The 15,893-nt window shown below is 36.5% G+C and overlaps 1 protein-coding gene across 1 annotated transcript in view; it reads right to left on the reverse strand.

Annotated features, from left to right (window-relative positions):
- LOC138334735 (uncharacterized) overlaps positions 1 to 15,486 on the reverse strand; it is a 57,395-nt gene extending 41,909 nt beyond the window's left edge. The window contains exon 1 of the mRNA XM_069283430.1: positions 13,874 to 15,486. Within this exon, the coding sequence (XP_069139531.1) occupies positions 13,874 to 14,330 (457 nt within the window). The 5' untranslated portion in view covers positions 14,331 to 15,486. The remainder of the gene's footprint in view (positions 1 to 13,873) is intronic.
- Positions 15,487 to 15,893: the final 407 nt, after the last annotated feature.

Genomic DNA, 15,893 nt, shown 5'->3' on the forward strand with positions numbered 1-15,893 from the left:
GCACACAGCCTCATGAAGTAGTAACATGCCAGTTTATAACTACCGTTGACGGCCGTAGTAGTACGATATACCTGTTGGACAAAACTGAAATACAATTAGCAAAGCGCAACAAAAATATCGCACGGTATGACTAAGTCAGACCGCTTTGTGCAGACGATGTAAAACAGAATCTGTCAGACTATAAAAAAGTGCGTATACATAGAACACCAAGGATTTCTCGCCAAGTAATAGACAACTGGAAATTACCAGAATGAAATTAGCAAGAATGAACATTCCATTGCAAACAATCTCAAGCCTCAGAACAATATTACATCCTGACAAAGAATTCAGTTATTATCGAAATGCGTATTGGTAGCGTGTTACCTCTCACTGGGTTTGAGTGAACGTTTGTGGCGGGAACTATGTGTCTGAATGAGCGGGAATCTGGCTACATTTGACAGCCTGTACATGACGTTAGAAAAGACGAAGGCTTCAGTTACATTCAACAACGATCTAGAGGAGGGCTGAAATGGAGAGACATGTTTCTCCGAGGTTAACAGACAAACGTATTGATGTCAGACTCAAGGTCAGATCACATGGTACTTGTACGTCGATCTCTAACACTGCTGTTTTATTTAATCAGCCTTCTCTTGATACATTTGAATCTTCCAACAAACAACAGCTTAATATAACTCTCTCATCACACTGTGGTGTATTGTTATCCCTACCATGTCGATTATTACCAACACATTTCCACCTACTTTAAACCACACCAACACAAGTTTGGGGAATCAATTCGCAATCGACTGTTACGGGTTATCAGCATAGAAAATGTCTCTATAAATGTCCCGAAATATCCATTTTTGAGTACTTGGCTAGAAAGATGTTTGTTGTTTATTTTCTGGGTTTTTGGCAAACTCTACAAACCAAGAAAGTCAATATGCATTTACAGCATACAATTGCTGATAAACTTGGAATGATAAATTTGAGTGCAATGCATTCCAAAATATTTAGATATTTTGAATATAACGACTATCCTATTTTCTATCATCAGTGTGCCGATAAGAACACGTGTAAAGCTCGAGACTTAACCTTAGATACAAATCCTTGAAACAATGCCTGTGGCAAGCGCTGTTTTTGTAATCAGCCAGTAGATGGGTTTGCACATGTGCATTTTTATCCCACAGCAGATTGTTGCTCGTCAGCACAGATTCCATGTTTTTGTATTGTGTATGCCTGTGGAGAATGTAGGAGTTGAGACCGCCAGTTTCCCGTCAACAGACAGACCGAGCCCTGGCAGGCTACAGAGACATATGTCACGGAGGAGTCTCTACATTACAGTCTCAAGCCCACGTGTTCCCTAGAGCCACACTCGGATCTATTCCACTGTCCCTGTGAACAACACAGATCAATCACTTAAATAAATTGATCCCCTTTCCGCTGTCAACGCGACCATTTCTCACATCTGCTGAAATAGGTCGATGGCTGATTTTTCAATCTGACGGAGCAAATCTACTTAATTTGTCTGGAAAACTCAACCAAAATATCGAAGAAGACACGATTTGAAATCCTATAGAAATAAATTGCGTGAAGGAGTAAGTTGAAAATCAGTCGATAGTAGGCCAGGCCTAGTTCTCCAGAGTGACCGTTTAGGAAGTGATATACGGTGATATATATTGCATATAAAATACTGTAAACCAATCGCGTATACAATTTTTCGCGTTTTTGTTATTCTCAACATATTTACCAATACCTAAATTAGCAAGTTAAAAAGGTGTCTGACTGACAATAGTGAATTCATATTCAAATATTTGCGTAACATTTTAATTCGCTAAGGAACTCTCGCACAAATTTTGTAACTCGTGAAGTACACAACGAAAGACTGAATGAAAAAAAAACGTTTAAAAATAATTGTTTATTTGATTTATATTACACCATTGAAAATAGAGACAGTGTATCGATTATCCATTTATTGAAGTTCGATAGTTACATATTTCAGACAACTCTCTGAGCTGTGTCATCGAAACGATCAGACAATTCTCTGAGCTGTGTCATCGAAACAAAGCATTTGATTTTCTGAGCTGTTACAATACATGCTAATGCTGTCACCAATGTTAAAAAATTTAAAGCTTTGAGGACGCCAAGCTCATATAAAAATCCATTAAAATGTATCTATTTTGAAGAAAATATATCTATAATGCTTTAAAGCAAACATTTGCAGTTCTTCCAGGATCCCTGTATCTAATGAGTATCATATTATTTTGAATTACACTTTTGGCAGTGATAAAACCATGCATTATAGAATTTTAATGGAGTTCTAAAAAAGTCAGCGACGTGGAGAGACTATGCCTCGGTAATGCGATAAAGCACTCGTTCCTGATATTACTATTAAAAGCATGCGTGTCGCCAGTCTCTTGAACATGTGTTAATTTGGCAATAAGTCCGTCCTCGTGAGATCCTGCACTTGATAGCTCTCATGCACTTGTAAACGTCGTAAGGGTGGTTTGAATAAAATAAGAGTAAACTCGACGGGACCAATTCCACTCTTTAGGTTTTAATAAAAGTGTACACTTATTCTTAAAGGGAACGTATAAAATGATTATCAGCGATATTGTCGATAAGGGACGCAAGCTAAACCTCGCCATTTAATACTAACGTTCTTCCAACCTATCATACTTTCAGACATCCTTGTCAACCCATTTTCCTTTGTTTATCATATAAACAGATTACTGCTGTTAAACTCAATTTTCTATATGATACAATTGACCATTAACGCACCTTTTGTGGCGTTATACCATTAGTCTGAGACTATTATTGACACTTCTCCTTGTGTAACTGGATATACTGGTGTGGTTATAAGAATGGGCGTACGACAATTAATTGTAAATGATATCTAGTGTTCAATATGACTGGATATGTTGGCTCAAATTATGTTCTATTATTGAATTCGAAGATGACCATATCGATATTTACGGGTAGTATTAGCTCCTACATCATCACATGACCTTCCAAGACACTCATTGGACGACCGGCAGCTGATGTAGTGCATGAATGAACCACAAACGTAGCCTCTCTGACCCGGTACCAGGCATTGGTATCCTGATGGATAGATTGGCCGAGTCTGGTTTCAGACTGAGACCAGACCAGATGTATATTTACACCCCGTCTGCACTCGTACCACCCCTGCTCCCCACACTTCTCAATCAGGTGTGTATCCGACGACACAATCGTTAAGGATTTAAGAGGGCACAGGTACAACTCCAACATTAATCAGCATTAAGTTAGGGTATAGACAAATATCCCCATCCCCAGTACTTATCATCTACATGAAAAAGCAATAACATTTCGTATATATTAGTTTTTTTCAAAACCGCCTGACTACAACCCACTGCTGTGTCGTTTGATCAGCGACTGTCACTTATGCCAGTATATTTTTCTACTGTTAGTCACTGGAAGTTCCGACACATAAATGGAATAAATTGAATTGAATTCAAATAACATATCTACTAATTTATTTCACTTAAGTTGTCATACGAAAGGTCAAATATTTACCCCAGATAAGTATGGTACGCCGTATTGATGTCTTGAGTCCCATGCATATAGTGATTAAGTATTTACCTTAAACTCATTCAAGCGGTTTTAAGATATCAAAGATTGAAAATAATGGCTTATTCGAAATGGATTCCACTCTCGACCGATCTCTCTAGACCTGATATATCAGGAAACCAGATTTGAATTGAAGTAAGAAAACATCAAAAGAACGTTTAAAGATAGTTTCTCTGTCAGTAAATGTAAATAGCTTCGTGATTCAGGTCATCTTTTCCCTAACGCTGCAGATGACCATGGGATTTATACAGACACTATAAAGACTGGTGCTTATTGATAGACAAAGGCAGGCCTAACCTATTTTATTGAATTATTCTGCCTTTTGTCTTTAAACTAACATAATGCATTCGCTGTCGTATATCTGGATAGCAATACATCCACTGTCGTATAACGTATATCTGGAGAGCAATAACTCCCCTATCTGGTATGAACGGGCGGACTATGACAGTAAATAATGATTTTAGGACGGCATCATAAACCGTAATGCCCTCTTCGGATGTTCCCATTGATCTGTCTGCATGTATTGTGCTGTGAAATACCAAGATGGATGGAAGTAAACTCACTTGATGGGAAGCAAAAATACAAGAATGTACCTCATTGTTCCATCGTAGTCTGTATTTACACCATACGAATGTTATACACTAACCTACAACAGGACGTATTTTCATGTATCCGGATTAAATAGCACGTGGTATTATCGTTCGATTTCTTATATGATTTTAAGTAAAAAAGAAAATTTGATTGTCTATTTACTGTCTTTACATGCTTTTTCTTCATTTAATTTACACGAATACACCAATGAAACTGACCCATAATTATACTATAACTGATTTAATGAATTTCAACAAATTAATGAGTGTCGATCTGGACCTTAATACCATTTCAGTTTCGCATACAATGGATCAATAGTTCCTGCCACGGGATTAAGATAGGTTTTTTTGCCATGCATAACCCTTTTCATTTGGAATAACGGAAGACCATTATCAGACGGTAATGTTACTGTAAGCTTCTTCTCGACACTTATCTTTCAAAAGCGTGCCTTGAATAACCGTGAAGGATTCTTCATGAAGCGTAAAGGCTTACTAAAAACACATTGAAACTCAGAATAAATTATGTAGGTGTTACCACGCTTCGTATGTTGTCAACAGGTGTCTTAAGTCCTTTTATTGAAAATCCATCGCTGTGTCGTTAACGTTGCCGATACCACGTTTAGTTTGTATACCAGGAATGTCCTTTAATGCACAAATGCCGAAATAGTTACAGTGCGTCTTATCCTAATATGCCAATAAGATCATTTAACATTTCAGGCATTTGGATTTTAAAAAAACATTTTATGTCAGAATATGGCAAATGAAGGTGATAAGCCGTCATGATATGAGCTCATCTTTTCTGAATCATGTAGGTAGGATCTGTTGGGTGATCCGTCGAGGACATTACAAATGCCCATTCACCATTTCATGTACCTACAGTGATGTGGATAAAATTTCTGTACAGCTACGAACATACATACATCGAGAAAATTTTATTTTTATTTAGTGTATGTCACTCATATACAACAAACCCTAATTAGTATCGTTTAAGCTCTGTCGGCGGCGGCGCATCTTGAATATTCAGTTTAGTTATGAATACTTTTGGTCCTCACAAGCATTACTAATGAAGCATAGGAGACTGTATCAGTATTTGATTGGTCATCCAGTAATCCCGCATGATTTCTGCTAGAGTACTAGTTAATCGTGAAGTATCGCATTGCTATTATCTATGAAGTGTAACTCTTTCAATGATGTTGGATACAAACGCGCATAGTGTCTTACGGTGAGTAAACACAGTAGTACGAAACGGTAGATTCTGGTCCAGTTTAACGTTTAGTATACAGGAAATGCGACATTGATTGATGTTTTTGTTGGTATGTTTCTACTGGTTTATCCAAAAATACATGAACTAGCCATATACAACTCAAGATAGGCCATCTTTAAATAACCCTAGATGTAAATATGACCTTGCGTCATAACACACCATACCCGTAAATGTAATAGCGAATCCATTGTACTAAAGGACGCTTTCAAATGTATTTATATATAACCGCGTCTCCTTCGATACCGAACCAGTCACCATACACCATGAATACCGAGAGTTATCATATGAGTGATACTATTTATCGATTATGTCAAGCTTGAGGAAATAAGATTTACAGTACAGTAATGTACTTTAATTATACTCCGTAAGGTTAATCTGTTGCATTCCAAATTATTTATTTTTGTAAGTTATAAATGAGGTTCAATTGCAGAAATTGAAATAAGGGCTAAGATCGCCTGCGAAAGAGGTTCGGTATGTAATGGGTATTGAATTAATTGTCATTAAGTGTAGTAAATATGTTTTTTCTGATATGTATATGTGAATTGCACTCATAAACATATCAATATCCCGTCCACTATTGGAATGCTGTGTTAATACTAACGGGACACGTTTAACTATATTTTTGTTTTACTTAGAGCAAACCGGCAATGATCAACAGAAAAATATATATGTTGCGTCAAAAATGCAACACAATGTTGGGTAAATACATGCAACAGAATAAGTATATCTGTATATTCGTACAAACAAATATAGTGCAAATTGAAATGGTTAAATGAAGGAAATTCTCGGCTAACTTTTCAACTCGTGATCAAGAGATTGTCGCATTATACTCTATTTCTGATGTTAACTTCCCGGCTTCAGCACAAAAATATAACAGTTTTTTTTCTAAATTTGCATGACTGGTAAGGCTGCAAACAGATTGTATGTGTTGTTTTCTGTGTTTAGAGTGATATGAAGACTTTAATATAAACTACTATTTTCAGTATGCGATTACAACGGATTTAAATCTGCGTTTCTGCTAAACCTATTTAAGACATGTACGTCTCTAGTAAATATCGGTGAAGAATACAATTGATACCAAGACATGCAATTAAAAGTCAACTCTTTACAGTCTCGATATATCGTTTTATTCTGGCATTAGACTTACGAATAGCGAACACATTTTAGTTGTTATCGTACGTTACAACTTCATTAGTATTACCAGATCGAGTTCATACAGGTCTTTTTCGAGTTCATCTATGCGTTTGACTCTGCTGCCTCTCGTCAAGGCCTATGTAATCCTGATCGATCGTGACCTTGACATTTTTGTGTGTTAGGAGCATGCCTTGAAAACGCTAATGACAGCGTAGGTAATCTGCCATTAAAACGCTCATTTGTCGATAAATATCTTCCAAAGACTCGACAATCCGCAATTTAACCGTTTATTTGTACAACATCCTTTTTATGACTGCAGACGACTAAAAAACGAATATTTAAAACAAATCAATACAGTATTTACGTGCTCCAATGTTTAAGCGTTAAGTTACTTCTAGTAAGACTTCGATCGGAACCAAATGTTTAGTGTTATACTTTAAATCTTAAAGTGTAAAAATGAGATGAAATATCGTTGTATTTCAATGACCTTTCAGAATAGATTATTGTTATCTCTCGAATTTCTCCATGTGCACAATTGATGGTTCTATCTTTTAATGATTTAAGAAGAAGTATGATAAGACTCGCAACGTATTAAGTAGGCGTGAAATGTACAATTATCTGCCTCTTTGGACCCACTATTTGACCTCAACTAATGCAGGACAATTACTGATACTAGTCAAAGGTTGAAGACCTGCAATGTCCATACTAATATGTCTTTTACACTGTCCATGAATATATTTTGGTTAGTTTGATAAAAAAAACAGATACCTTGGTAAAAACCTTCACAGATGTATGTAATACAAATTCGCAAGTCATGTGACACCACTAAGCGTAAATTCACGAAACTCGCACGTGCAAAGAAATTATCACATATGAAACATACATGCTTCATTTTATTTCCCGGTTTTACCCAAACATCAACCGTTTGATGGATATATGGTTAAAACATTAAATAACCACAATACCATGGCATGTACCGTGCAATTCAGGCCGACAGATTTGGAGGGGCCTTGGAAGGGTGTATGACGTCATTAATCAGTGTAGAGTGTCATGGTAACATTATTAGCGGTAAGTGTCACACCATCCTAATACTACCGACCACAAACCGCTGCTGGGGAGAGTTTCCTTGCTGAGTTCTTTCCAAACATCATACTACGCCATACGAGAATAATCTAATACGTCTTTTGCCTATTATCGCGGTGGTGTAGTATTGAACCTCGTTACTAACACATCACTAGCAGGCTTGTTTTCCGATCTGTGTTTGACTTCAAGTGGGAGTAAATCTCAGGGCATGTTGGCCAGCTTTGATATCTGCCTCTTTCATGTTGCAATATCCTATGATTTTTTGCCATGTTCATCTGCTTCGATAAACGGGGGAGGTAATTGGAAACGATGTACGATCTGTTGATAAGTGTACCTATAGCATGCTATGCTCTCAGTGATATTCTTGGACTAATGCCATTCATATATGTCTACTGATTCTGGACAAATCGCTGCTACTCAGAAGACAAAAACTATAAATTATCTCCCCGTATTGTTGATAGCGGAGTATCGATGGCGTGTTATCGCTTTGTTTCGCTCTAGTTCCGGCTGTGAAGGCGACACGCCCTGTACTATAAAGTCTGGCAATACATATGTATTTTGGAATTCAAAGAGTCACATCCGCCACTATAGCCCCCGTACGCATCATGACATATGGAGACAAAAGCATTCTAAACATTTCTAGACGTATACTGCATTCTCTATATTTTACATCACTGCAATTTTATTTAGTCGTTTTCACATTCCTAAACCTTTTTATAATTTTTAAACCATTTATAAAACGACAAACATATAAACCAAGACAATATGTAAAATGTTATGAAAAATAGAAATTGGTACAGCATATTGTTGAAGCGGCTATATTGAATGGGTTAGGACTAATCTTGAACTCGTATTATGCACCTGAATAGTGAAATACCGGTGTGGATGTTGTAAACTCTAAATGTACTACTATTTATGTTTTCTTTCGTGTATAGGAAGATTGACAGGCTACGTTTTGTACGTTTGCCACTTTTATATATTTGTGTCTTGGATTCATGAGGGTTACAACATGTTTTTATCCATCTCTATAATCTGTTAACCCATCGGTATGTCTCCCACGTAAAATATCTGTACGATTTAATGAACATTCCTAAATAAGGCGCCGCCGACATTACTGTCTGTTGAAATAGTCGTTTACTTCCCTTCTATATTTTATATTCTAATGGACATGTTTTTTACATGTCCCTTGGCAAATCGTGAAATAACCAAGAATATTAAGAAAGTATGGTGGCAACATTTTATGGTCTTGTGAGTTTTTGTATTGTTTAACCTTACCGGTGGTACACTGAACTATGTCTAGACTTTTTCATGAATACAACGCACTTTCGCAACGTTTAGTGCATGATCTACATAGTTTAAATCTCTCCTTAAAAATAATGTTACGACTTCGCATGCCATTGTCATTAGTTGTAAACATTGTATTTCTAGTTCGTTGTAATGTCATGGGGGTCATTGATGATCATAAAGTGGTACATGCCATTACTTTGGGACTATTTTCGAACAAACAGAATGTTACATTAACATGTGTTGTGTTTGTTTTATTGATTAAATAACTATCCTTTTAACAAAAAGGGTCCTGTAAGGACGGCCTCCCGTGTATGAGGTGTGTATTAAGTGCGTGATGAATGTTTTTTGGAGATTACGGTATATTTGTGTTGTTCCAAGCACCACGCCCTAACCGGTCACATTATACTGATGACAACGGGCGAACCAGTCGTCCCTCCTCCTTAATGCTGAGTGCTTAGCAAGAGCAGAAATTACCACTATTAAGATAGACGTTAGAAAGAACAAAGATAGTTAGGAAGAAGAAAACAAAATTCTAAATTTAGTCGCCTTTTACGATCATATAAAAGAGGCAGTAGGTACGATTCTAACACCCTACCTACAGGGCTAAACAGTGTTTATTAGACCACAAATGGGACAGAGGAAACTTAGTCTGTATAGCTAGTGGTCTGTATACATACAGAGGTGGTCAAGTTTTACAGCATAGAAATATCATATTTCATAACACGTGCATTGCTCCATATGTTTGTGCATATGGTTTATAAATAAAAAATAACATTTATTTTCAAATTTATCTTTTACATTACAAACTGTATTTTTTAAATAAAATCGACGTCAGAATGAATCAAGAATGACTATATATTGATTGTCTATGTGACTCTCCTACAAATATCTCGCTCGCCCTTTGTTGTATGTCAAATTAACGATCGACCTTGTAAAATGATGTTTTGTAAATATATGATAGAAAATATACAAGTATTTACTGGCTCTGCAAGCAGGACTTTAAAAATGTATTTACTGCCCCTATTGCATGATCTTATCTTTTCTCTTCTTCCTAAATGACTTTATTCTTCCAAAGGCATCCCTTTACACCATCTCACTTTCGGACTTGGTTTAGCGATCGCCCCTGTGAGAGAAGTTCCGAGTTCTGTCTCCTGGACGAGATATGCCAAAGTCTTTAAAAGCGGTAGCCTCTGTTCCTGGTTGTAGAGCTCAGCAAAACGAACTTAGGACGACTGGTAAGCCAGTTGTCAATACAATGTAACCGTGTGGGGTACTGGCCGGTGACACTTATAAAATGGAAAGAAAAGAGTTTCCACTCTTGCAAACAGCCACAACACGAACATTCCACAGCCTCCCAAATTGCACAGACAACACGAACATACCACAGCCTCCCAAAATACACAGACGAAATTCACACCTTGTATACAGAAGAAGCCGTCCTTAAGCTCTTATCTACATATTCTTTCATTGTACCACAAGAAGATCGAAGGACACTGTTAGAAAGATTTGTTTATATAAGGCAACATCCAATGTGAAACACGAATACTCAAAAAGGCGAGTTATGCTATACTGAATATAAATGTTAGTAGACATATGGTGGTTTTTTTCTTATATAATGTTGAAAACATGTTATTTATCTATAAATGGGTAGTTACAATAGAATAGGAGTGATATATGGTAATTTCTGCATTTAAAATTAAATTAAAAGAACGATGCTACTTTCACATTTGGATTTGAGTTCCATATAATCAATACAAATAGGACAACATAGTCTAGATCTCATTCCTGTGCTTTAATCTTTATTTGGGTCGGGTTCTTCTGAAAGTCTCCATACAGCGTACATGTAACTGGGATATGGATAGTGTAACTCTCGGAAGCTTCTAAAAGTAATTCCTTAATTCAGACACACGCTATTTGAATTCCAATATTTTGATTTAAATAAGCAATTAGATGAACGATTTTGCCAGAGATATCGTAGTATCTATGTAAATCAGAATAAACCCTAGATGGTTACGTAACATATATTTTCCTCAAAATTGATGGGGAAACTAAAGTCGACACACCATTTCATTCTATCATGGATAAAATAACAAGTTCAATGAATTCAATAAATTCGTTACCTTGAACATTTACGCCTTTATCTGGTCTATGGACCAACTCACAAACAGCTTAAGGCATATAACTCAACGATCCGTTATAATGACATTAAAGCCAAATGTCAAAAAGATGTCAACCCTGTTTGATGTCTCTTTATTATCTATCTCGCCTAACACGACATCTAGATCATCAGAATGTCAAGCTGACTTAGTGAAAAGCTTTTGTTATATTGTAAGGTCAAAATTGATTATGATACATTTAGGCCATTTTCCACAACAATCAGAGACTTGGTAATTGCATAGACAAAACAACACAGAAAGAAAACTCATCATCACATACAGTGAAAATGTACCGTAACATTGCAGAAAAAAACACCTGAATAATAAAAAAAATTCTGAATCTCGGCATCAAGCAACCCGAAACTATATCAATGGTAAACAACATTCCTAAAGAAAAGCGATAAACGAATGTGCCAATAATTAGAAATATAAGCAATTGGAATTATTGAAACATTTGTATATCATTATCTTTTTTAAATCATAATCAACATTTATAAAGGATAATTTGGCCGGTACTGGTACCCCTTGTTATTCTGTAAAATTCTCCACATTCCACAGAAACACGTGTGCGGTAGTTGTGTTGTTATTAACATGTAAAATACGCTGAATGTGATAGGAATCTTAATGTCGGACATTAGCAATACAACAGTCAACAAAATCTATTTGTTTGACACGGGCGAAAGGTTGTCTATACAATATTATTTCTGTGTTGATTTACTCCTACACCACTTAAAGAATTTCCAGTTGAAATACGGCATTGTCGCTGGTCATAATGGACGCTTGACTTAAGTGCATAATGGTGTAGGGAATAGTTGGGTAGGCTCATTTAAAGAACATGTTTCATAGAGATGGAAATAATTGCCAAGTCATGCTCAAAATAGATATGTTAAATTAAAAAGCGTTTTTGAAATATCGTAAAAATTAAGAATTACACTTTCCATTCGTCAAAATGCTTTTAACATTTGGGATTATTAATGTGAATTTCCCGTAAGGATATTATATCTAGTCATCTTCATCTTTAATTAGTTTATTGCAACAAAACATATATCGTTTTTCTGCAAAGAAATAAAGGAATCAAGTTTACGTACGGTTTTGAAACGTTATTATAGACATGGATATTGTGTATAAATCATAGGTGAATATGCTTGATGACAGTTTTAAAAGAAATGTACACAAATGTGAACACGGACAAAAAGCTAACTATACGTTTAAGTGTCTAACTGCTATTTTGTAAAGAAAAATGGGGAAAACCACGCTTTAAAGTATACAATGTAAGACGTTTGTATGCCTCCAATCACCAGTATTTCAATAAAATAATTGCTTGCTTAAGGAATACACACAGGAAACTGTATATACAAATAAATAACAGTGACAGTGACATTTCTATATCCTTTTTGTCATAGTAGGATAAATAAACGCGCCACTGTTTGATAAATGCAGAGAAAGGAAAGTTCTTTCTGAACAATACAAAGCCACTTCAATGAGTTTAAAGCTGCGTATGATTTAAATGGACAAGACTATGTTACGGATTCAATTAGATGACTCGTAGCGATTCATCAATAACAACGAACGTGCGAGGAGAAACACCAACAGCCTATTGTCTGTCTATATCAAACACAATAACGGGCTTTATTGAAGCCATTTCGCTTTGATGAAGACCTTTAGAATAGAAAACACCACGGGGAACAATGAATGATTGATATCAGTGGAAAGAAAACATGAGGCGTATTTGTGTTTCTCATACCTTCGAATTTTTAATTTCGAAATCAGTGTGGGAAATCGAAGAGTTCATGTTGGTGGTGATAGCTGTTGTTTTTGTTACCATCTTTTGCACCTGGTCAACCTTCCATAGTATTGTGTTATATGTATATCTAAGGTAGTGTGTTATATAACTAACTGGTGCCAGTAACACACAATCATTTTTGTTGTTGATGACCAAAAAACTTGCATGCGTCTGTCTTTTTCTTCCGAATGGTATGTAATTACGTAATTTCCTGACGGTTTAGCATCATGCACAATTACATGTCATATTCCTCTTACATGTAACCTCGACCATCTGAGGTCCACCCCCATCATAGTCCGCGGTCAGCTGGTGAAACTAATATCAATTTTTAATTCATAAAGAAAAGAAAACGTGTTTAATTGAAAAGGCAGACTTGTTCCACATATTTATGTCATTGGATGTCAGTAGTTGTTATCTGAGACATGTTTTTCGGTTGTATGGATAAATCACCTAAAAGGATTGTAGCGATTGATAATAACAGTTATACAATGATGTTCCTACTGCATGGCGTATTTAAATCAACGAGGCCTTACCAAATCATACCTTGACACGCCATTATGGCATGCCATATGGAAATCTGAAAATGTTTCAAAAATGATTCTATATTTCCGTAGAACTACAATATTGATTTAAATGACAAGGATATGGATCTAGGTGAACCCGGTGAATTGCTTTAAGGCTACATACATGACATGGAAGTTGCACTTATACTCAAATATCCATTTATCTTTATAACGTATCTACAACATTATGCCATTTATTTAAGAGGAATGGAGTATTAAAAGAGAGGCTGTTATTACTGATACGGCATTCTGTAACTCTTAAGGCAGATACAGTACTACAGGCTAAAAATGTTACCAAGAAATATATATATATATATTTAAACGATGATTCTACGCTAATTTAATTTGCTTTGAAACAGCTGCACTTTAATTCAATTAAACCAGTAACGTAATATTCTCAAAATGAACTTATGAGTTTCTATACTTACTCGTATGTCGATGACCGTAAAAAACATCTGAGGCTTCAACTAGTGTATCAGGCATCAGAAGAAAGAAGGAAATAGTCACATGGAGAGTTTGGGAGAAGGGGAATAAGTTCTTCCATAATTGTTTGACAGTTTCAGAGCTCAGTTTGTCGACGAAGCTCTCACTTGTTTGACATAAAGCATGGTCACGTCCTAGCTTAAAGCCGTCGTTAGCGTAATTCCCGAGTTTGAAAACAGACGATATAATGAAGAGGGGAGCTAAAATCAACCCTAGTATGGTAAGTCCCAGTTTGGCGCTTAATGCCGATGGATAGTACTCCTTCCATCGTTCTAGAATAGTTTCCTGGAAAGTTTGTATTGCTCGATAAGAAATGTAGCTTTGGATCCCCAGCACAAGTAAACAGTAGATAATTGACCACAGACTATTCCAACTCGTACTTTTGGGCTTCAGAACAACCATCTCGTCAATTACGTGTCGGAATCTCTGCCAAAATGTAAAATGACCTAAGTGAATAACGTATATACTTCTCCCTGAATAATCAATCAATTGACGGATAATGCCAAAAATAATACAGAATCCATTCAGGGGGATTCTTATCAGCTGCTCTTGTAAAATCCGTTGAATATCAGTATGCCTCAGCAGGTATTTATATTGAGAACTTCAGACACTACAACTCTTAGTAAATATTCCAAAAAATGAAAAGTTGCACAAGTTCACAAAGTTAAACAGGTCGGCGTCGGAAATATGGCGTCCAGTTACGGGTTTCTCACTATCTGATGATGATATTGAACAGGTAAATCCTAGTAATATAACATAACACCGTTACGCAAAGCTGTCTCTGACACTGACAGCTCTATATACTTAGCATCTGGAAGTTTTCTTTTATATTGTCGGATCTACTACTACGTACACCTCTCTACACCCCGTGTATATATCGTTATAGGATGTTGAACATCGAAGTCTGTAGAGAGTTTGACACCAACCTCGTTATAATACGCCTGTGTAAACCTCCCCTCAACACAGACGAGACTGAAATGTTAACTTTAATCTGCTAGCAATAACATTGGAACGTCTAATAGCTTCATTGAGAGAATCGCACCTTTTTTTTCCTAGGACGTAAAGAAGTGTAAGCACAGCTAACTGACTACTCAGCACGTGGAACGCGTGGTCAAGAGAGATTGACCGTGAGGCTGACCAGAGGCTGTCCGCTGACAGCCTGCCCCCTGGCTGTTAGGCCGGGTGATGATTTGTAATCGCTGTGCCTTATAACAGGTGTGGCGTGTTCTAGAGGTACGCTGCACACTGAACGCTACACTCGCCCAAATGCTCTTTACACGCAGAATGTGTACAGTTTTAAATGGAGCTGAGCCAAGGGAGCAGCTCTAGGCAGGATCGTCACTATGTTTGAAGGAATCTGCCCGAGAGCCCAGCTGTCCGCCTAGCAGGTCTGTTTGCATGTTATCACCAGCGTGAGTTAGTCTAGTGATGTGTCCGTGTCGGATTCAATGATCCAGAAATGCCCGGAAATTGGTTAGTGAAACTTCAATGAACCGTGTACACTAGTGCCTGACTACTTCAAGTTCTGTCAGCTTTACCGTCATCATATTGATCAAGAATAAACTGATGTTATTCCAAACACAACAAAAACTATTTTATTGTCTTTTAATAAAAACCCTAGAATTGTTAGTATTATACTACTTTACTGTAAAGGGAATAAGGGATCAAATTACAGCGTCGGATACATATAAACCAGACATAGTAGGTATAGATTAGTGTACCACACGCCGTCTGGTAAAGCTGGTGGGATGTTATGCCTTTAGTGTCATAAAATCTTAATAAAATGGAGTTAAAAGGGTACAATGTGCCTAAGCGACATTTCGTCATTAATACCGCATGTGCTTAATGTAATATTTATATATTTAACGTCTTATGGCTATTAATATACCATATCTATTATATAGAATGACATTGAATGTGAATTTTTTATGAATGGGCGCATTTGAGGAGGAAATTGTTGTTGAT

The sequence above is a fragment of the Argopecten irradians genome, chromosome 11, assembly GCF_041381155.1.
Source record: "Argopecten irradians isolate NY chromosome 11, Ai_NY, whole genome shotgun sequence".
Classification (NCBI taxonomy): domain Eukaryota; kingdom Metazoa; phylum Mollusca; class Bivalvia; order Pectinida; family Pectinidae; genus Argopecten; species Argopecten irradians.